Here is a 21,149-nt window from a genome sequence, read left to right on the forward strand (position 1 = left end):
TTTCGATACTCAAGTTGCCCTTTGCGATTGGTCATTTCCTGTTGGACTGGCGCCCAATTGGCAAAGGGTATAATAAATGAAAAGAAGGTATAAAAATACCATCTGAAGATATAAAAATACCATTTTTTCATTTATTATAACCTTTGCCCATTGGGCGCCAGTCCAACCGGAAAGAACCCTTAGCAAAAGGCAACTTGAGTATTAAAACGATTTTCTGAAAAAGACGCTATGTTTCATTTGATACGGCTAAAACGAGCCTCATCGAAATAACGGTTTTAGGTCTCTTTGGATTTTCTGCAAAAAAGTATTAGAAGGAATTCGAGATTTTCATTCCAAATAGCCGCTGTGCTCCTATGCACATTGGGCGCCAATCAAACTGGTAGGTACTGAGACTTAAAACCAATTTTTTTTTTTTTTTTTTTTGTTTAAATTAATTTTCGAAAGTCCCATCCTTCCCATACACACTATGACGAATTTTTATGAATTTGTGACACCGATTTTACTTTTTCAAAATTTATATTATTTAAATTCAATTCTTTTCCAACGTTCTTTGCCAGTCAGTTCGACAATCAATAACCTTTGACTGACACACATTCTTCTCTGCCATCGGTCGATCGATTATTCATTTAATTTAATTTTTTAATCTTAAGCTTTGGGCTGTTTTCATTTGAATGAGTAAAAGCTTATGTGTTGAGAGAACACGCACACACACAGTCATATTGTAATGTAGCCACATGTATGTGTGAGTGTACCTGATTCTTAAGTACACACATACGAACAAACATTTGTGTGATTGTGATTTTTATATATAGATTTGAGATACTTTTCTTGTAAGATATATAAAGTTGTGTGTATTGGTTGATTACATGACAATATTGGTGAGTATGTGTGAGTGATTGTATATCTTAAAGGAAATTTGGAAAAATGACTGGTAGATTGACAAATATTTTGCAAGATGGTTTCATGAACTTTCACGGTTTCAAGTTGGATATTTTAAGGACAATCAGGCATAATAACTTGTATTTTTACAAACTATTAGTCGATCACTGCATGTCAGTCCGTCTGTCCATGTATTTTTTTTAACAAAATAGAGGTCGCATTTATTATCCGATTGACATGAAATTTTCCAAAAATATTTGTTTTGCTCAAGGACGAACCCTATTGAAATTGGTGAGAATCGGTTTAAATTGAGATATAGCTCCCACATATATCTTCAACCGATTTAGGATTAATTGTGCACCAAATTGCCAATATCAGTCTAAATGATCTGAATTTTGGCACATCCGACCGAATTTAGTCTAGAAGGAAGTATGGGGTGAGATAAAAAAAAGTGCAACTAAGTCAAACGCCATAATTTTTACATTTTTTTTTTAATTTTATTGGATGAAATCAAAAAATTTCGGAAATAGCATCAAATTTTAGAATAAGTTTAGATTTGTTCGAATTGGTCTCCTTTGGCACGAATTATGGCCTTCCAACGGCCAATGAAACCGTCACACGTGCCCGAATATTGCTCTGCAGTATTTTGACCCATTCCCGACGAAGCGCTTGCTTGAGGTGGTACTTTGGTATTTTTTAGTGCCAACCTTGCTTTTCAAAATACTCCAGATTGGTATCTGAAGATTTTGGTGGTCATTGTGCGCTGGAAATGAAGCGAATGAAGGAAACTCATGTTGTAACCATTCTTGGGTGGCGCTTGCTGAATGCGATGGTGCTGAATCCTGTTGAAATGTCCAAGGTCTGCGGCCAAAATGTTTTCTTGCCCAAGGCTTTAAAATACCCTCCAGAATATTTTCGCGATAATATTCGGCGTTTATGATGATGCCATGGTCGATTAATACGAGCGGAGAGTCGATTAATATCGGCTGTTATGGCGGCCCACACCATCACCATGGCCGGTGCTTTAGTTCTGGTGTCCAACGGAAGGTGCATATTTTCAGCTGACCTCTTTGGCAAGTCAACACGATCTGTTTGTTTCTTGACAAACTGCTGGACAACGAATGTTTTCTCATCGGAGAAAACCAAATTAAAATTCGGCAGTTTACCACTTTCGGCCAAGCGAAGCAACTCTTTTATCTTTCTGTTGCGATGTAAGTTCTTGCACTTTTTGGAATTTCAATGGCTTTACCTCGAGCTCATTTTTCAATATTTGCCGAATGGAATATTGCGATATGTTCAGCCCACGAGCCATTTTTCGGCCACTGTGACGCGGGTTTCGATCAAGTCGCTTCTTTCCTTTTCGAACCATTTCTGCTGATGTTGCTGTTTTCTTCCGTCCACTTCCTTGACGTCGGGCTATGTTACCAGTATCACGGTAACGAGCGATGGTACGAGACACAACAGATTTATTCACATTTAAAGTGCTCTAACGATAGCCGCTTTGTGGTGGTTTTCCAACCAAATATAAAGAAATCACACTGTCACGCTTAAATTCCATCACGAATAAATTTTTTTCTGGAGAATTCTCACCAAAATCTTCTGTATGCTTGTAAACAATATAATCAGCTGTCGCTGGAATAATTTTAGCAGATTTCGGACGAGTGGCTTAGAAATGACAGCAGTATCAAGTTGGTTGCAGTTTTTTCATCTCACCCTGTATACCATTCAACTACTTTAATTTATCCTCCGACCGAATGGGAAATTAGGTGTTTTGAAGCAATAGTGTATTTCGGATTCTAAACCTTTTTAAGTCCCTACTTCTCCCCTGGCTCCTTACCTAACTTTGTCCATTAAAGTGCATTTAAAATAATAAACCCATTCCCAGTCACAGTGCTCCAAAAAAGCATGCCGAACGTCAACATTTGTTTTAGTTAATGAAGCGAGAATTGGTAATGAATACATTATTGTAGTCCGCTCATTTTTTTCGCACACTTTTTCAATTTTTTTTACCATACCAATTGAGTGAATGTTACATTTGTTGTAGCTGAATGGAACGTAGAAAAAATACCGATTTATAATTACCCAAAAATTCATATGAATTTAAATGCGGGGTACGTTTGTTTATTTTTATGAGAGGTAGTTCTATTTTTTAAATCTACAGTAGAGGACAAAATTTATTGGGGAATGCATGTGGTTGCTATTTCGTTTAAATATTCCATGTAGGAGGCCAGTAAAGAAAAACAGACTTGGAAGAAGGGTGGAGTTGCTAAGAAGAGTTGGAAATGTGTAAAGCAAAGTAAATCTCGTAAGGCAATAAAATAGAGTCTACACTTCTTTATTTGCAAATAGGTTATTCTAATATAAGTGATCGTACAATTAATTATACCCTCCTTCATATCATAGGCCAGAATTGTTTCAAATTTGCTTTGTTTAAATTTTCAATTAATTGCTATTTAAATTCGCTATGGATACTACAGCCTATGACAAAATATTGCATATGCAGGTTCACGTCTTTGTATAGCTCCCATATAACGATACTTCCCTTTATTCGGTATTTTAATGATTTTAACGACATATTCAACGGAATTTTTTAAAAGTTCGTAATGGGTACTACAGCCTATGACAAAAAATTACTTATGCAGGTTATCGTCTTCGTATATCCCCCATTCAAATGGTATTTTTCGACGATTTTTTTTAAATTTAAAGTTCCTTTCAAATGGTGGAGAATATTAAAAGTTGGGCCCGGCCGAACTTAAGTGTTTTTTTTAATAGCTTAAGAATATTTTTTCTGTGGCATAAATCGAGGAATTTTTAAGAAAACTTTTCAAGCAAAATGTTTAAGACCTCCTGACGAAAAATCGGAACTTTTTAAGAATATTTTTTTCAAGGATCTCCTGATTATTTCAGAAGTTTTTGTGGATTTTGGGAGAATATTTTTTCAAGGACCTCTTAACAAAAAATTGGGGGGTTTTAATTGATATTTTTAAGATTTCCTGGACAAAACTGTAGATTTTTTAAGAATGTTTTTCAAGGACCTCCTAAACGAAAACTATATTAATATTTTTTTCCAAAAATTTAAATCGAGGAATTTCAAGGAATATTTTCAACAAAATTTTGAAGACCTCCTAACGAAATTTTTAAGAATATTATTTTAAGCATCTCCTGGAACAATTGTGAACTTTGGAATAATATTTTTTCAAGGACCTCTTAACAGAAAATAGGATTTTTAATTCCCGGATTTTTTTAAGAATATTCTTTTTAAATTTTCTGGCCAAAAATGTAGATTTTTTAGGAATATTTCTCCTAAGAGACCTCCTTTATTAATATTTTTTTACAACATTTTTCCTAGACCAAAATCTTCGTTTTTTTATTGAGTATTTTTTCATGGATCCCCTTGCCTAAAATTTGGACTTTTTTAAAAAGAAAAAACTTTTTCGAACATCCTGTCCAAAAACTAAGATTTTTTAATGGCGACCGTTTAAGAACAAATGGCGACCGTTTCAGAACTTTGTTTAAGGTCTTCCAGAACGAAAAATCGTGAATTTTTAATATATTTTTTTTTTTTCAAAGACCTCTATACAAAATAATAGGTTTTGATAAAATATATTTTCAAATTTTCCTGAGCAAATAACAAGAACTTATAAAGAATTGCTTTGTTCCAGAACCTACAATAATCTACTATTTTTATATCTTCAGCCATATGGCTAGAGAGGGTATATATCATTTCATACGGTCAAAACGTGCTTAGCCGAAATAAAGGTTTTAGACACTAGGTCTCTTAGGACCAAGTCCGTTTCAGGACATTTGGAGTCGATATAGCGATGTCCGTCCGTCCGTCTGTCTGTCTGGCTGGTGCGCACGATAACTCTCGAAGGGAGTATCCGATTTGGTCCAAACTCTGTACGTTATAATATTTTTGTCAAACTTATAATGAGGTCGGAGATGGACAATATCGGTCAACTTCTTCTGGTACCTCCCCCACAAAAGGTCGAAATTTTCAAAAATATATTTTATGCACAGATAGAGAAACGATAATCCGATTTTGCTTCAACTTTGCAAATCCTAATATTTGCATCAGTGCTAGGTTAGGTGCGAAAATGGACAATATAGGTACACTCCATCAAGTACCTCCCCCAAAAGGGTCCACATTTTGAATAATTACAACTCTTATAAAATGTGACATAAAAGTGCGATTGTCTTCAAATTTCACACATCTGAATATTTTTATTAACCCATGGTTTGGCTTCAAGATGGAATATATCGGTCCACTCCTTCTGATACCTCCCCCACAAAAGGACGAAATTTAAAAAAAATATATTTTCTGCACAACTATTTTCCAAGTTTGCAAATCCTAATATTTTCGTCAGTGCTAGGTCAAGTGCGAAAATGAACAATATCGGTCCACTCCATCAAGTACCTCCCCCACAAAGGGTCAAAATTTTGAATAATTACAACTCTTATAAAATGTGATGTAAGATTCTGATAGTCTTCAAATTCATTTCGCACATTCCAACAATTTTATTAACCCAAATTCTAGTGTTAAGGTCGAATACATCGGTCTACACCTTCTGGTACCTCCCCCACAAAAGGTTGAAATTTTTAACATTTTCTAAAAATTATCACATCTCAAAGTGAAGGAAGTAACCAAAATAGTCCAAGGCTGGCACGTCGCAATATTTATATCATATTATTATTCCGGTCCAATACGAAAAGGACAATATTGGCCCATTCCTTCGGAGCCTACTCCAAAATTTGAATAACCTAAGAGAAGTCAATATATATTTAAATAATCGAACCTTGGCTGAGGTATACATCTGTCGGCAAAACCGACTGAACTTTTTTTTTGGTACAAATCTCACAGGGGAATACAATTCTTTACTTCTTATCCGGATATAAGTGGTTCTACAATTAATTATACCCACCACCATTCTATGGAGGCTATATTAACTTTGTCATTCCGTTTGTAACTCCTCGAAATTCTCTTTTAAAATTGATTCCGTTGTCAGGCCCTCGACTGTAACTCTGATGGATTGAAACAAAAACTTCCTCCATTTTTTTTCAATGCGTAAAAAAAGCGTATCCTACAATTGAAATACACATGCAGACGTACAGAACCTACATACATACATATGTACATTATGGACAAAAAGCAAACAGCTCAATGCAAATATTCCCACCATTCATGGAGCAACACATGGATGCAACACTGCAGAGAGGAAGATTATTCCAAAATAACACGAGCTGAATTTTTTTTTTTGTCCTTTGTCCTTTGCCTTCCACTTCTTCTTCTGCCGGCCAATGAATACAACGCAACGACAATGGCACAAAATATGCTATGTAAATAAATTTAATGAATATGTACATTACGTACATACAAATGTATATATGTATTTTTGTATGTGGGTGTGTATGTACAACAGTCCCTTCGGAATAATATTTGCCGCACGCCGGCAAGGTGTTCATGCGAAAAAACAATGCAATTATCGCGCAATATTCATATTGTTGTATTTACAGGTGAGCAGCAATTTTTTTTATTAACTTGGCCATTATGGCAACAATGCCGAAAAACAAAAAATATTAAAATATAATTTTTAATATCACACCAATGGCGAACTGGCGGAATTGCCTGAATGAATGATGAATATTAATGAATATATAAATATTAAATATTATTAATTGATTTTCATATTAAAAATGAAAATCGAAAAATTGTTCGACATATTGTGAAATTGCAACAAGTAAGAGGCAACAATAACAGCAACAATTAGAAAGTAAAATGAGATTAAAATCTGAACAAGGATTATGCAAAATTTCTGACCAAAACTACGGTCTCGAACAAACATGGTGGATTTTTAAGGACATGCTGGTGGGGTTTTTTAAGAAAGATTTAATTTTCATATTTTCTACTGATCAAAAATCATGGATTTAAAAAAATCCTGGACAGCAAACGGCGGTTTATTTAAGAAGATTATTTTAAGGACCTCCTGGCCGAAAATTATATTTTTTAGGAATATTTTTCTAAGACTTCCTGACCAAAGTTGTTGGATTTTAAAGAATATTTTTAAAAGAGTTCCTCACAGATAGCCAGGATTTAAAAAAATCTTCAAATACTTTCTAACGAGAAATCGTGAATTTTTAAGACTATTTATTCAGAGACCTTTCGGGCATGGATCAGATTTTGTTAAAGAATATTTTTTAAAGGATCTCTTGGTCAAAAATCCTATATATTTTTTTTTCAAATGTCGAATGAACTCAGATCATTTATTTTTTAGAATATTTTTTTCAGGGATCTCCTAATGAAAAACGTGACTGTTATTACGAATATTTATAAAATTTTTCAGGACAGAAGTCATCGATTTTTTAAAGAATATTTTTTTAAATGTTTTCCTAGACAAAAATCGTGAGTTTTTTAACATTATTTTTAAAGGACCTTCTGACCGAATATCGTTGGCTTTAAAATAATATTTCTGAAAGTACCCCCAGACCGAAAATCGTAGATTTTTCGAAGTATTTTAAAATGTTTTCCTGGACACAAATATTTGTTAAAGGAACTCCTGATCGAAAATCGTGAAATGTTTTTTCAGCTATCGCCTGAATATAATCATAGATTTTTCAAGATATTTTTTTCAAGCACCTCCTGATTGAAAACCATCAAACTTTTTTATGACTATTTCTCAATGACCGAAAATTTCGGATTTTTCCGAATGTTTTTTTAAAGGTGCTCCTGATTGAAAATCGCAAGAATTTGCAAGAATATTTTGCCAAGTACCCGCTGACAGAAAGCGATTAATTTTTAAAAATATTTTCTCCAGACCAAAAATCATGGATTAAAAAAAAATTGGACGACAATCGGCAATTTGTTTGAGTATATTATTTTCTAAAACCTCTTGACAAAAAATGGATTTTTAAGAATATTTTTAAAGGTGTCCTCACAGAAAACTATGGATTAAAAAAATCTACAAATACCTACCTACGAAAAATCGGGATTTTTTAAGACTATTTCATCAAGGACATTTCGGGCACGCTTTTTTAAGAATATTTCTCTAGGCAACTCTCGGGCGAAAATCGTGATTTTTTTAATAATATTTGCCTAGAAACACCTTACCAACTGTTGTCTGTTGGCCAACTGCTGGCCTGTTGGCCGAGTTTTTTCAGGAATATTTTTCAAGGACCCCCTCACAGAAAATCTTAATTTTTAAGCATATTTTTTAAAGGTCCCCCTTATCAAAAATCTAGTTTGTTTGAGAAATTTTTTTTTCAAGGATATCCCGACCGAAATCCATGGCCTTAAGAATTTTTTTCGTGGACCAACCAACCTAAAATCGTAGATTTTTAAGAATATTTTTAAAGGACTTCCTGACCCTGGATTTTTTAAAAAATATTTGTCACGGGGCGAAATTCGCGGATTTATTATGATAATTTTTGGAAGCTCCTCTTTGCCGAAAATCGTTGTCGTTTAAGATACATTTTTTTGGGACCTTCTGAATCAAAATCGCAGTCGTAAAGAATATTTTAAGGATCTTCAAACCGAATCTTGTTTTTTAATTAAAATTTTTTACAAAGTCTTCCTGATCAAAAACTGATTTTTTAAAAATCGTATGACCGAATTTAGCTTTTTTTAAATCTCTTCAACGAAAATCGTCCGCTTTTTAGAAAACTAGGGGCTATTTTTAAAAACAAGAACAGTGTGACCAAATTTGGTTTTTTTCAGAATATTTTTTAAAATATCTTCTGACCGAAAATCGTATGTTTTTTAAAAAACAAGGGACTTAAAAAATTCTAAGGATCTCCCGATAATCATGAATTTTTAAAGAACACTTTCCAAAAATCTTTCTTGGAATATTTTGTCAAGGACATACTAGCTGAATATCAGGGAGTTTTTCGCATTTTGGAATAGAAAACCCGCACTTAGGCCGATGCACTCAAACACTGTTTGTAGCGGTTTTTGGTTCAGATTCATACTTTGGACAGTTTTATTCGAAAAAAAAAAAATTTCAAATATCTCCTACCGAAAAATCGAAGATTTTTTACAATATTTTTCCTAAGGACCTCTCGACTGAAATCTAAGATTTTTTGCTGACGAAAATACATTTAAAAAAAAAATTAAGAGTGGAATATTGTCAAAAATTGGATACAACAGAACAGCGTTTCGTACTACACAGCCGGAGCGACAGTAGATAATCGGGGATTTAAGATTTTTTTAGTGAAGGTTTTTTGAAGGAGGATTTCGATTTTTCGATTTGAGGATTTCGATTTTTTTAATTTGTTTCACATTTTGGGGTAAAAAATGCATTATTTAAAGACATTTAGAACTATAATCCTGAATTTTTAAAAGACTAGTCTTGAATTTGTTTTTAATGATAATTCTAAGGCCGAAAATAGAGACATTTTTGAGAGTGTATTGAGGGACTTCGATTTTTTTAAATTTCGTGGTCAAAAATATTTTATTTTAGGACATAAAAAAGGAAAATCGTGTACCGTGAAAAAAAATTTATGCCAAGAAGAACACAGCCCCTATATTAACTATTGTACTTCCGAAGATTTTTCTAAAATATTAAAGAAATATTTTTTTAATGCCTTTGCAGACATACTGAAGCTTATCCTCACTTAATTTTCAATACGGGCCTGTTTCTGTATGACTATCCGAATTTGGATACGGAAAAAAAATCATGTTTTTAAATTGAAATCAAGAAGTTGTACAAAACATTTCTAAAATGGTGTGTTTTTTCGCAGTCGTCACACAAAAATATATTATATTTATTTAGTTTCATTTAAATAAATATCTCTCTCCATTAGACAGGTGCTTATTCCACAAAATAAGCTTTATAAAGAAAAAGATCCGCTTAATTTTGATCAACCCAAATGTTAATTTATATCTTAGAAGCAGCCTATATTTAATTCTAACTCGAAAATATTTCCTTTAAAAGTTTATTTATTAGTTATTAAAATATTATTAACGAAAACAAAAATAATTTGTTCGAAATTAACAAATTTTAATCCTTTCCCACAGCAGATTTTCATTTAAATTTTAAATTGATAATTTGTTTTTATCTCTCACTGAATTATATCAAATCATTAAATTAATCGCTCAATCCTTCTTCTTCTCACTCTCCTTCTTGTGGCCAGACTTTTTGTGCTCCTTTTTCTTGTCCTCGCTGCCCCATTTCTTGTGTTCCTCCCCGCCTTCCTTGTGTTTCTTTTCTTTCTTGTATTTCTTATGATCCTCATCGTGGTGGCCTTTCTTATAGTGTTTCTTGTGACCCTTGTGATGTTTCTTTTTACCCTCCTCGTGTTCCTCACCCTTCTTCTGCTCCTTTTCCTCTTCCTCATGATGTTTGTGTTCTTTGCCATATTTCTTGTGGTGTCCACCCTTATCTTCATCATCATAGAATTTCTTATCCTTTACATACTCATCTTTGTGGAACTTTTTGTGATGTTCCAACTCCTTGTGACCCTTTTTGTGTTTCTTTTTCTCGTGATGTTTACCGGCTTCCTTGTGTTTGCCATGCTTGTGTTCCTCACCATATTCCTCTTCTTCGCCGTATTCGTGTTTCTTCTTGCCACCCTCATGGTCATAATGATGTTTGTGATCCTCCTCTTCGTGATGTTTCTTTTCGTCCTCATCCCATTCGTCGTGTTCCTTGTGGCCTTTATCGGATTTATGTTTCTTTTCGTGGCTCTCCTCTTCTTTGTACTTCTTGCCTTCCTCCTCTTTTTCCTCTGAGGATTCCTCCTTGTGTTTCTTGGCCATTACCACCATCACATCGAGTGTGAGTAGGGCCAGGACGAGTAAAACCTTTAGCTGATGGTGTCCCATGTTGGAATTGGTTTCAACTAGCAACAATTGTTGGCACAAATGTTAATTTATATGGCCAAAGCTTGAAGTAATTTTCAATTACAACTGGGTGGTGGTGTCGGCTATAGTAAACCACAAGGTAGTTTTTTGTTGTTGTTATTGTGGAATGCCAGAAATTGGGATTATGAAAGTGTCAGTGGAGCGAATGTTATGCTTGATGGAAGGTTTGATTAGGTTTTTGCCGTTATTGATATGGCGTTCATTGACTTTGGAATGCTTCATTTGCATGGGGGATTGGGGCTATGAGATGTTTACCCAATCGACCAATGGAAAATTTTGAGCCCTCTGAAAGAAGACCACTTCCAATTCCTCTGTCTAAGGACGACCTCCTGGAAATGTTCCTTCTATTACAAACTGTATTAAAAGCATTCAATGTTTTCGATCTAAGGGACATTTTAATGATCGATAACAACCGATTACCAAAACTTCATTGCATTAATGGCATTAATATATCTAAAATACCGCTTCAATGTCCTCATCTTTGTTGGTTCCATTTTTTGGACAAACGAATGCTCTGTTCCAGTACCTTGCCTTGGCACATGTTCATTCCGGGTACCTGTCGGCCATTACGATCAAGGTGAAAGAGAATTAAAACAACTCTCCTTTTCTCTGCAACGTTGAATTTCTTGGTATTTTTTTTTTTTTTTTACGGCATAACTTTGTTGTTTTATGGTAAAGTTTATTTTTAATTAAAGTTTATCTATTTTCAGTATCCGAAAGCACAAAAAAATAATAAAAATCCAATTTAAAACAAAACAAGTCAACAGCAAATCAAAAGAAAGCGTTTTTATTATCGATAACAATCGATTACTCACACATCATTGCAATAACAGCGTTTTCTCTCTGAACTGTGGTTAGCATCACCGTGCCATCAGCTCCCTTTTCTCTGAAACGTCAAATTTGTTGGTATTGTTTTTTTGCGACAAAACTTGATTGGATTTTGCTAAATTTTCTCATTTTAATTTATAGCCCAGAAATACAAAAGAAATAACTAAAACAAGATGCCACACATGGTAACAATGGGTAATGGCCAAAGCCAATCAATTCAAGAAATGTTGGGATGCATTGAAAGGTATGGGTAGAGAGTGAGTAAGAAAACTGCACACGCGAACAGCACAAAAACAAAACATAACCTTAAAACTAATTGCTTTCTTTCCCCATTCCACAGATACAATCCCGATCATTTGAAGACATTGGAAGCCTACGTTGAAGAGCAAGCCAAAAACAACACTTATGATTTGGAAGCTAATTTGGCTGTCTTGAAATTGTATCAATTCAACCCGCACATGTTGAATCATGAAATTACCTATACCATCCTCTTGAAATGTCTGACCAACCTGCCACACACCGATTTTGTTATGGCCAAATGTTTGCTGTTGCCACAACAAATGAAAGATGAAACGGTTCAGACCATCATTGAATTGGCTGATATTTTGGAACGTACCGATTTTGTTTTGTTCTGGCAGAGAGCCGATGTCAACAAGAGTCTATTCCGTCACATTACCGGTTTCCATGATTCCATTCGCAAGTTTGTTTGCCATGTCATTGGTATCACTTTCCAGACCATCAGACGGGATTTGTTGAAGGAACTTTTGGGCGGTATTGAAGGTGAGTTGGATCGCTAATTTGGATTTGATTTCTTTGTGAGTAGATGCTGAGGTTTGAATGAGAACCTGTGGAACCTAAAAAAGATTAAGGACGAAATATGGGAAGAGAGTCAGCCTCGATGACAATAGTTAAGTGCTAGTGATGTTAGATTGACGTTCCAAATGATCTGTGCTATTACAGAAATGGCATCCCTTCGTAAAAATATAGTTTCAATTCCGAGCCGAAAGGTCGAAAAGGCGACTCGTATAGGTGGTAAAGAAAAACGTGGATACCGTTAAGCCACCAGGGTGATCACCCCCCCCCCCCCTTGTTTTGATCTTAAATAAGGAAAAGAATACGTAGAGTCCTTAGGATAATGCAAAAAGTCTATTGGATTGGAATACTAACAAGGTGGAGGAAGAGGAACTTTTGGAAACGAGGCCGAGATTTTTAAAGAATTCGAAAATACATTCCAAACTGTTTTCTTTCGATCGATGTAAAGAGCAGTATATGTACGGAGCAATTAATTATGGCAGGAAGTTTATGAAACCTAACAGAATGGCATAATCTGAAGTAGGGGAAATTGATCTACGATTGTAAAGAACTTCAAAAGACTCCAGTCTCAACATATATTCAACAATGCGATACAAAACATCTACCACAGTCTTATCGATATGGCAAAGATTCCGCTCGCTTTGTCAGGCTATTACACATCAGATCCATTTCCGCAGCGAGCTTATTATCCGGAATGGCCCGAGTTATTCTCTGCTAAAGAGCTACTAAACAACAATAACAATTGATCAATATTTTCGTGAATATGTCGAAATAAAATCATCCTCATGACTCCAATCGACCCACCTCCATTGAGAGTAAAAGATATTCCAACACCACACAAGATGTCGACACAATAACTGGGGTGTTATAGACATAATAATCGAAGTAATCAACAAACTTCCCCCAGGCACTTTAGAAAATACGTTTATAGTCCTAAGAAGAGTCTTTATCTATCTCAGATTGTCTTCCAACAGTACTGGCGTGAACCCAGATAAGACAGAATAGTATTTACTATACTTGGAGATCACATGCCTTCCATCGAGTAGCCTCCTACTGAGTTCAAGTGGACAACAAAACGTAAAACCCCTAACCAGCTTAAAGGACTGCCCTGAACGATATTCAGCACCTCCTTAACTGTCCCAGACCTACCCATCTAATCCCAAGTTCATGTCAGTGGACTGCACCGATGTACATCCTCAATATTTCGCCTGGACACCTAAACAGCTTTTAGGACTGGCCTAAACGATATTCTGCACCTCCTTAACTGTCTGCCAGACCTACTCATTTAATCCCAAGTTCGTGGCAATTGACTGCACCGCCGTACCTCCTCAATTTTCCGCTTGAACACCTAACCACCTTTTACCAGCATCCCTTGCAGCTGAAGAACGTCGGCTGCCTAGGCAAAACACGGTAGTTTTGGCCCAACTACGTTCGTATTGGTCACGAATTGACGAAGATGTGCGGAACGCCTGGCCAGCGTGCGATACAGGCCCGCACAATACGCTGCATATGTTTTATTGTTCAGCCAAGCCTATCCAACTCCGTCCAGGGGATCTCTTGCTACACCTCATAAAGGTAGCAGAATTCCTGAACGATATTCTGTACCTCTTTAACTGTCTGCCAGACCAACTCATTCAATCCCTAGTTCATTGCACTGGATTGTGCCTCCAAAATTTTCCGCCAGACCTACTCATCTAATCCTAAGCTCATACGGACATTTCTCAGACAGTTCTTTCCAAGAAACTAAATTTTAAAGACTCAGGACAGATATTTATCAAATTATTATAAATAAATATAAATAAATAAATTTCCTTTCATTTTTCCCTCACTTTCTTTCAGATTCCACTTTGGACAAATGGGTGAAACAAAATGGCTGGAAGAATCAAGGCAATTTGGTGATGATTGCCTCGCAAGATGAGAAAATCAAGACCAAGAATATTACAGAGAAAATTGAATTCGATAATTTGGGTGGTTTGATGGCCCAATGTTTGTAAGGCAGAAAATTTTGAATGCATAAAACAGCAAGCCACAAAAAAAAATACAACCCATATTCCACAAAAAACCAAACACTTTGTATTTCTGTAAACAAGAAGAGTAAAATAAAACAGGAACTTTATGTGTGACATTTTTTTAAATAGAAAAAATTGTATTGTTTGTTGTTGTTGATGTTGACTACAAATATATGGTGGTATATATGACTAACTTAACCTGGAGTGGGGAGGTGTGGGCAAAAACAATCTTAACTAACAGCAGCCGAAAAAAGAAACAAATGAATTCATTGAGCTACATTAATAATAAAGAAAACAGAAGGCGAAAAAAACATAAATTAAGAAGCGAGTATCAAAAACAAGTAGATGGGGAGGAAGGAGGGACACCTAAATACTGCCAATTGTATTTCAAAAATTGGCTTTTCTTATAACATACAAAAAAAGAACGAAAGGAAAACAAAACATTTAAATATTCTTACTTCTTATTCGATATACAAAACAAAAAAAATAGAGCGGTTATTAAGATTGTTTTTTAAATTTCTTAAGAATAGGGAATATCTTATCAAATGCCTCATAGATTTCATTGCGAACCTTGGCTCCCGTCAGCACTACTTTACCCGAAACGAATATCAGTAATACAATACGTGGACGAACCATACGATAAATAAGACCGGGGAATAGCTCCGGTTCGTAAGAACTGAAATTACAATGGGTAAGCACCAGGCCCTCCAGACGTATGGGGAATTTCACATCACAGGAACCAACCATGTTTTGGATTTTGAAATCAAGGAATTTTGCCTGAAAGAAAACATCAAACAATTACTAATCCGAAATTTCGAAATTACTATCTATCACCGCTCACCGGAAATCCAAGTTTTTGTATAATGCGGGCATATTTACGTGCCGCCAGCCTAGAGTCATCTTCACTCTTGGCTCCTGTACACACCATTTTGCCCGAGGAGAAAATTAATGCCGTTGTACGCGGTTCACGTATACGCATAATAACCGCCGCAAAACGTTTGGGATTGTATTCAGCATTACGGGCATGTAAAGCAATTTTCTTCAAGTCCAGTTTACAATACAGATTAACAGTGGATACGATATTTCTGTAAGGAAATAGAACAAAACCAAGCTAGAAAAAATGTCCTCCCAAAATTCATATAAAGTACTTACTGTAATTGTGGTACAATACCCGGATCTGCCGAACCCGGTGTCATTGGCGTCATGGGAGTGGCTGGACCCATGGTCTGGTGAATGTTGCTTAAATTATCTGTTGTCCTATCACTCATAGGTACCATGGGTGACATGAGGCTTTGTGGTGTCTGAGGTTGCATTAGGGATTGGGGTGCCGTCGTCGCTGGCGAGTTGCCGCTACCGTTTGTTGACATTGAACTTTGGTATGATGGTTGATAGGACTGCATCTGTTTGTGCGGCACCGGCAGCGTTGGATGTTGTCCCATGGTATTATTTGTATTGCTATTTGTTCCATCTACCCCACTGCCACTGTTTGACACAGCCGGCGCCGGTGAGGCACCCATAATTGCATTTAAGTCATAGTGATGATTATTTGGATTCATATCATGCTGCTGTTGCGCCGTCAAGGCAGCTGGGGGATGATACACAGGATTGGCGGCCACAATCTGTTGATCGGGATCCAATTGATGTAGCGGTGTGCCACCAATGCTGGGTATTGAGAACCCTGGACTTAGCATTTGATCCATTCTGTCGGATATCACAAATCGCTTCAATCGAGGTGGTAGATAAATTGCTTCAGTAGGAGCTGGATCAGTTTTGATTGATAATGCTGCGAAGTAATGTTAGCGCTTTTCAGGCGCGTTCTTTTTTGCGGTGTAGTTTATCCCTATAAATCCAGGTTGGTTTCTTCCTTCAGCGATAGGTGAAAATCAAATTTCTGCAATTGATCTTGAAAACTAATGGCGGGTGGATAATTTTCTTTCCAGAAAATCCAACAATATTGGCGTAGATGTCGAAACAGACACAGAAAAGTAATCAATCTATTCAACAACTGCAAATGTTTTCACAAATTTGATAAATTTAGTGTTGCCATATCTGCGGGAAATTGCTCTTGGCCGCATAATCATGGCATTATCGGGAAATGTGGGGTAAGTAATTTGTGTTTACCGAAGCTCATGGGAAAAAAATTAAAAAAACACTTTCAAATACACATTTTATTGAATTTGGTCAAATAATATCACTTATTTACGGGTTCTCACTAAAATGGGCGCGATAGAATGGATTGTTCATATACAACCAGTTATCGATTACATATCATTTATAACTTTTAACTGCGTCGCATTTGAACAATGGGCGGCTTTGTTATACATCATCTATGGTCTTTGTTGTGTATGATGCTCTCACTCACAAGCGCCATAACGGCAACGACATAATTTTGTTATCGAGTACCTCTAAAGTAGAGTAAACACTGTGATGCAAATATAGCAAATAGCAACAAGTGCATACAAAATTAAATTATATAGTTATTTCTCGGTGTTTGGCGAGATTTTCTACATTTTTAGGGCTGTTCCAAAACATGTAAGAATCTCCTAGGTTTGCAATTTTCGATACCATTCGATTATCATAGTAAAAACTTGTAGATTCTTGCAGTTCTGGAACAGACCATTTGTTATATGTTTTGTGATGTCTTTCGTCGGAGGACGAAATATTAAACAAAAAAGAAAAATAAAAAAGCAACAAATAAATCGAGCGAAGTATTTAATTTTTATACTTCATCTAATACAGATAAAAATATTGGTACGTGCACAATTTGAAGGAAATCGAACATTTATATCCACTTTTATGCGAAATCATAAATTCCGATAAATTAAATATTCATAGTAGCGCGCGAAGATCTTTCTTAAGAGAGCATGCATTTAAGTAATAAATTCTCAGTGATTTGCAGGAGTTGGATTTTTGACAGTGAGATAAAATACGAAACGTGCGTGAGCTATTTAAACCGGTGCTGCCAAAAAATATAATGGCTGAAAATATCAATTAAGAGCAATATCAAATTAATTTTGTTATCTATAAGTTTTTAAGGCGTTACTCGTGAGTGCACAATTAACGACATTTTTCTACATCATTCATTCAGTCTATTGTAAATGATTATATCATTTAAAAATATAAAAAAAATACCATTTTTCTAATATTTATTTAATTAATTCAACTTTTAATTATTTTCACTGTATTTTAACTAAAACTGAGCTCTTGGTCAAGAATAGAATGGAAAACAACTGATTTCTTTTGTTATCGATAACATTAACACGGCATTTCAACGGCGTCGCCCAATGTTGCTTAACGGCCGCCTTAGATCGATTGACTCATAACATTCACAATAACAACTATATTCACAACATTGTGAATGATGGTGGCAGAAAAAATAATAACTACAGAGAAGAAAATACGCGTTCGTCGTAATAACAAATACATACCAGAAAAGAAAGTTTATTAAATCTAACAAGATTTCATGGAAAATCTACGAATAATATATTCCAAATATCCATAAAAGATTGGGTATTATTGTTTTCCAGTTAAATACAAAGTATAGTTCGCATTTAAAACAAAAAATTACAAAGAAAGAAAAAGTTACGAGTTGGCGGTGGTGGTGGACAGGTGGTGTTCTTTTGTGTTGTTTTTTCTACCAAAAAGGATTTGCTGGGGAAAATACACATTATAGATATCCAAAAAGAAAAAAATTCAAGTAAGTATTAAAATCCATGATATCGTTGGCTTATTCCAATTCCAATAAGATTTCTTTTAGTTTTTTTACTCCGATATTTGGGGACTTTATTGATTTTTCTCTATTTGCCATTTTCCCCTCAGCTGTCAATTGTCTTGTTTGCCTTGGTAACGTTGCTGCGTGTTGGTGGTGGTGGTTGTGAAGAAATATTACCATAAACATGAGTGCTAGAGCACGAAGACCTGGCACTGGCAATAGCCAAACACTGAATGAATGTGTACAGGTGGTGGTACGATGTCGGCCCATGAGTAATAAAGAACGTTCGGAGGGATATGATGAGGTCATCAGTGTTTATCCGAAACGGGGTGTCATCGAAATCTCCAATCAAACGGATACGCAAAAGGAACAGCGCAAAGTATTCACCTATGATGCTGTCTATGATCCAGGTGCCTCACAGACCACGGTATACAATGAAGTGGTGTTTCCATTGGTCAGTTCTGTATTGGAGGGCTATAACGGGTGTATATTTGCCTATGGTCAAACGGGTACGGGTAAAACATTTACCATGGAAGGTATTCGAGGAAATGATGAGTTGGTGGGTATTATACCTCGTAGTTTTGAACAAATCTGGCTGCACATCAATCGTACGGAGAATTTCCAATTTCTTGTTGATGTTTCCTATTTGGAAATTTACATGGAAGAATTGAGGGATCTCTTGAAGCCCAATTCCAAGAATCTTGAGGTGCGTGAAAGCAGTTCCGGTGTCTATGTACCCAATTTGCATTCGGTGACATGTAAAAGTGTTGAGGACATGATGAATGTCATGAAGGTGGGCAATAAAAATCGTACCGTTGGCTTTACCAACATGAATGAACACAGTTCCAGGTGAGGAACCCCATTTATATCAAAAGCAATTTAAATATCTCACATTTTCTTTTTTCTGCAGATCCCATTCCATTTTCATGATCAAAATTGAAATGTGTGACATTGAGACAAACACCATCAAGGTGGGTAAGCTGAACTTGATCGACTTGGCTGGCAGTGAACGTCAAAGTAAAACTGGTGCCTCGGCTGAGCGTTTAAAGGAGGCCAGCAAAATTAATCTGGCCTTGTCGTCTTTGGGAAATGTCATTTCTGCTTTGGCTGAAAACTCACCCCATGTACCCTATCGAGACTCAAAGTTGACCCGCTTGCTGCAGGATTCTCTGGGTGGTAATTCGAAAACCATTATGATTGCCAATGTTGGACCCTCGGCCTATAATTACAATGAAACCCTGACCACATTGCGTTACGCCTCTCGCGCCAAAGCCATTCAAAATCAACCCATAAAGAATGAAGATCCACAAGATGCTAAACTCAAGGAATACCAAGAAGAAATTGAACGCCTCAAGCGTTTGATAGGTTCCAAGCAGCATGTCAAGGTGGAAAAGCCCGTCAAGATAAAGGTGGTGAAAAAACCCAAGGAAAGAAGAGAAAAACAACACAGAGAAATGGCGGAGAGTATACAAACGGTGGGTGCAATTAATGACAACTCCCTTGATGCAGATGCAGCTGCGGCTGGTGCCGGTGGAAAAGAGGAAGAAGAATCGGACAAAGAAAACGAAGTTGAGGAGGAGGTGGCCAAGACCAATGAACAACTGGAAAGTGAACGTTTGGAAACGGCCAAATTGGCAGCTAAACTCAAGGAACTCGAATCTCAAATGGTAAGGGGTGGCAAAAACCTCCTCGACACCTACAGCGAAAGGCAAATCGAATTGGAAAAAAAGTTGGTAGAGATTGCCGAACGTAAAAAACGTGAAATTGAAATGCAACAGAAATTGGAACTGCAGGAAGAAACCACTTTGGAAATTCGCGAAACAGTCACATCTCTGGAACAGGAAGTGGAATTGAAGAAACGTAAACTTTCCAAATGCTATGCAAAATTCCTGGCTTTACAGCAGGAATTGAATGATTGTAAATTCGAGCACAATCAAGATTTGCGGGAACTAGAAATGGCCCAAAATGAATTGGTCAAGGAACTGAAGCGCCAACTACTCATCATTGACAACTTTGTGCCGGTGGAAGTCAAACAAAGATTATATACCCAAGCCAAATATGATGAAGAGCAGGAGGAATGGAAATTCTCGGCATTGCCGGTGGGCAATGACGGCACCTACAATACCAAACGTCCTGTATCGCATCCCCAAAGACGCCGCCCCATATCGGAATATGCCTTACTCGAGGCCAAATCGAATACAAGTGAGGCGGGCCTACGCTTTAAAAGTGAAAACATTGTATCCTATGAATTGGAAATGCCATGTCGCACTACTCAGGAATATAAGACACCAAAAATCTCTGCCTCTCTGCAGGCTGTGTTGGCCCAGGCCATGCAAACGGGTGACGATATTGATATCGTGGAGAATCACACAAATTCCATACGCAGTCGTTTGGAGAGTATTATTAATGCCAGTGCTAATGCTGCAGCAGCGGCTGCGGCGGCAAACGCTGGTGGCAGTAACATGAATGGTCATGCCACTACTGCCAATGGAGGAGGAGGTGTGGCCACGGCCAATGGTGGTGTTGGCAGCCGCATTAAATCTAGTCGTATTGCATCAGGTATACCACCATCAGCCATGGACTCGAATCGAAGACCCCCAACTGGTCGTCCTGCAACAACAGCCAAGAAGCCTGTGTCAGCTTATCCCAAAGCTCGAGGTCTAGTCACAAAATGAACTCCGGCCACAACAACAAGAAGAAAACAGAAATGACCAAACCAAAAAATCCAAAAGAGAAATGAGTAGAAAATTTGAATTGAAAACAATTATTTATCTCAATCATCATGTGTTTATGTCTTTATATGGTTCGAAAAAAAAAAAAACAACAAAACAAAAACAACTTCACACTCACTCACAGACAGATACCCCTCCATAAAAGTCTCATCCACTTAATATTACTAAAATGATGATGACGACGACATCTCTACCTTCTCTATCTTAGTGCAATATGTTCATAAGAATAATAATGTTCGATCGCTTTTAGCTTAATTTATCTTCATAATGCTATGTGTTTGTTTATTATTTACACTTTGCGTGTGTATTTATTGTATTTG

At 36.3% G+C, this 21,149-nt stretch overlaps 4 protein-coding genes across 5 annotated transcripts; 2 read left to right on the forward strand and 2 right to left on the reverse strand.

Annotated features, from left to right (window-relative positions):
* Positions 1 to 9,851: 9,851 nt before the first annotated feature.
* LOC101899421 (glutamic acid-rich protein) lies at positions 9,852 to 11,108 on the reverse strand. Its single transcript, XM_005184876.2, has one exon. It carries the CDS (start codon positions 10,694 to 10,696, stop codon positions 9,968 to 9,970), a length of 729 nt encoding a protein of 242 aa, XP_005184933.1. The 5' UTR covers positions 10,697 to 11,108; the 3' UTR covers positions 9,852 to 9,967.
* Positions 11,109 to 11,512: 404 nt separating this feature from the next.
* Positions 11,513 to 14,514, forward strand: LOC101898088 (eukaryotic translation initiation factor 3 subunit K). 2 transcript variants are annotated; one of them, XM_005184868.4, is made up of 4 exons: positions 11,513 to 11,641; positions 11,705 to 11,807; positions 11,904 to 12,343; positions 14,216 to 14,514. In XM_005184868.4, exons 2-4 carry the CDS (start codon positions 11,737 to 11,739, stop codon positions 14,368 to 14,370), a joined length of 666 nt encoding a protein of 221 aa, XP_005184925.1. In that variant the 5' UTR covers positions 11,513 to 11,641; positions 11,705 to 11,736; the 3' UTR covers positions 14,371 to 14,514. The 2 variants fall into 2 exon arrangements, with proteins under 2 accessions (XP_005184925.1, XP_011293096.1); XM_011294794.2 differs by lacking the exon at positions 11,513 to 11,641 and having other exon boundaries at positions 11,649 to 11,807.
* LOC101898371 (uncharacterized) lies at positions 14,489 to 16,432 on the reverse strand. Its single transcript, XM_005184870.4, has 3 exons — positions 15,538 to 16,432; positions 15,227 to 15,470; positions 14,489 to 15,162 (listed from the first exon to the last, which is right to left on the reverse strand). Exons 1-3 carry the CDS (start codon positions 16,083 to 16,085, stop codon positions 14,884 to 14,886), a joined length of 1,071 nt encoding a protein of 356 aa, XP_005184927.1. The 5' UTR covers positions 16,086 to 16,432; the 3' UTR covers positions 14,489 to 14,883.
* Positions 16,433 to 17,755: 1,323 nt separating this feature from the next.
* On the forward strand, positions 17,756 to 20,935 carry LOC101898547 (kinesin-like protein Klp68D). Its single transcript, XM_005184871.4, has 3 exons — positions 17,756 to 18,082; positions 18,205 to 18,946; positions 19,008 to 20,935. The coding sequence occupies exons 2-3, from the start codon at positions 18,282 to 18,284 to the stop codon at positions 20,770 to 20,772; spliced, it is 2,430 nt and encodes an 809-aa protein (XP_005184928.1). The 5' UTR covers positions 17,756 to 18,082; positions 18,205 to 18,281; the 3' UTR covers positions 20,773 to 20,935.
* Positions 20,936 to 21,149: the final 214 nt, after the last annotated feature.

This window comes from Musca domestica, unplaced genomic scaffold, assembly GCF_030504385.1.
Source record: "Musca domestica strain aabys unplaced genomic scaffold, Musca_domestica.polishedcontigs.V.1.1 19, whole genome shotgun sequence".
In the NCBI taxonomy this organism is placed as follows: domain Eukaryota; kingdom Metazoa; phylum Arthropoda; class Insecta; order Diptera; family Muscidae; genus Musca; species Musca domestica.

Bases quoted from the DNA above. Each gene is read 5' to 3' on its own strand.
- LOC101898088 (XM_005184868.4), top strand. From the start codon at position 11,737: ATGCCACACATGGTAACAATGGGTAATGGCCAAAGCCAATCAATTCAA. The intron at 11,808-11,903 runs GTATGGGTAGAG...CCCATTCCACAG, and splicing joins ATGTTGGGATGCATTGAAAG to ATACAATCCCGATCATTTGA. The intron at 12,344-14,215 runs GTGAGTTGGATC...ACTTTCTTTCAG, and splicing joins ACTTTTGGGCGGTATTGAAG to ATTCCACTTTGGACAAATGG.
- LOC101898547 (XM_005184871.4), top strand. From the start codon at position 18,282: ATGAGTGCTAGAGCACGAAGACCTGGCACTGGCAATAGCCAAACACTG. The intron at 18,947-19,007 runs GTGAGGAACCCC...TTTTTTCTGCAG, and splicing joins ATGAATGAACACAGTTCCAG to ATCCCATTCCATTTTCATGA.
- LOC101899421 (XM_005184876.2), bottom strand. From the start codon at position 10,696: ATGGGACACCATCAGCTAAAGGTTTTACTCGTCCTGGCCCTACTCACA.
- LOC101898371 (XM_005184870.4), bottom strand. From the start codon at position 16,085: ATGGATCAAATGCTAAGTCCAGGGTTCTCAATACCCAGCATTGGTGGC. The intron at 15,471-15,537 runs GTAAGTACTTTA...ATTTCCTTACAG, and splicing joins GGTATTGTACCACAATTACA to AAATATCGTATCCACTGTTA. The intron at 15,163-15,226 runs GTGAGCGGTGAT...GTTTTCTTTCAG, and splicing joins TACAAAAACTTGGATTTCCG to GCAAAATTCCTTGATTTCAA.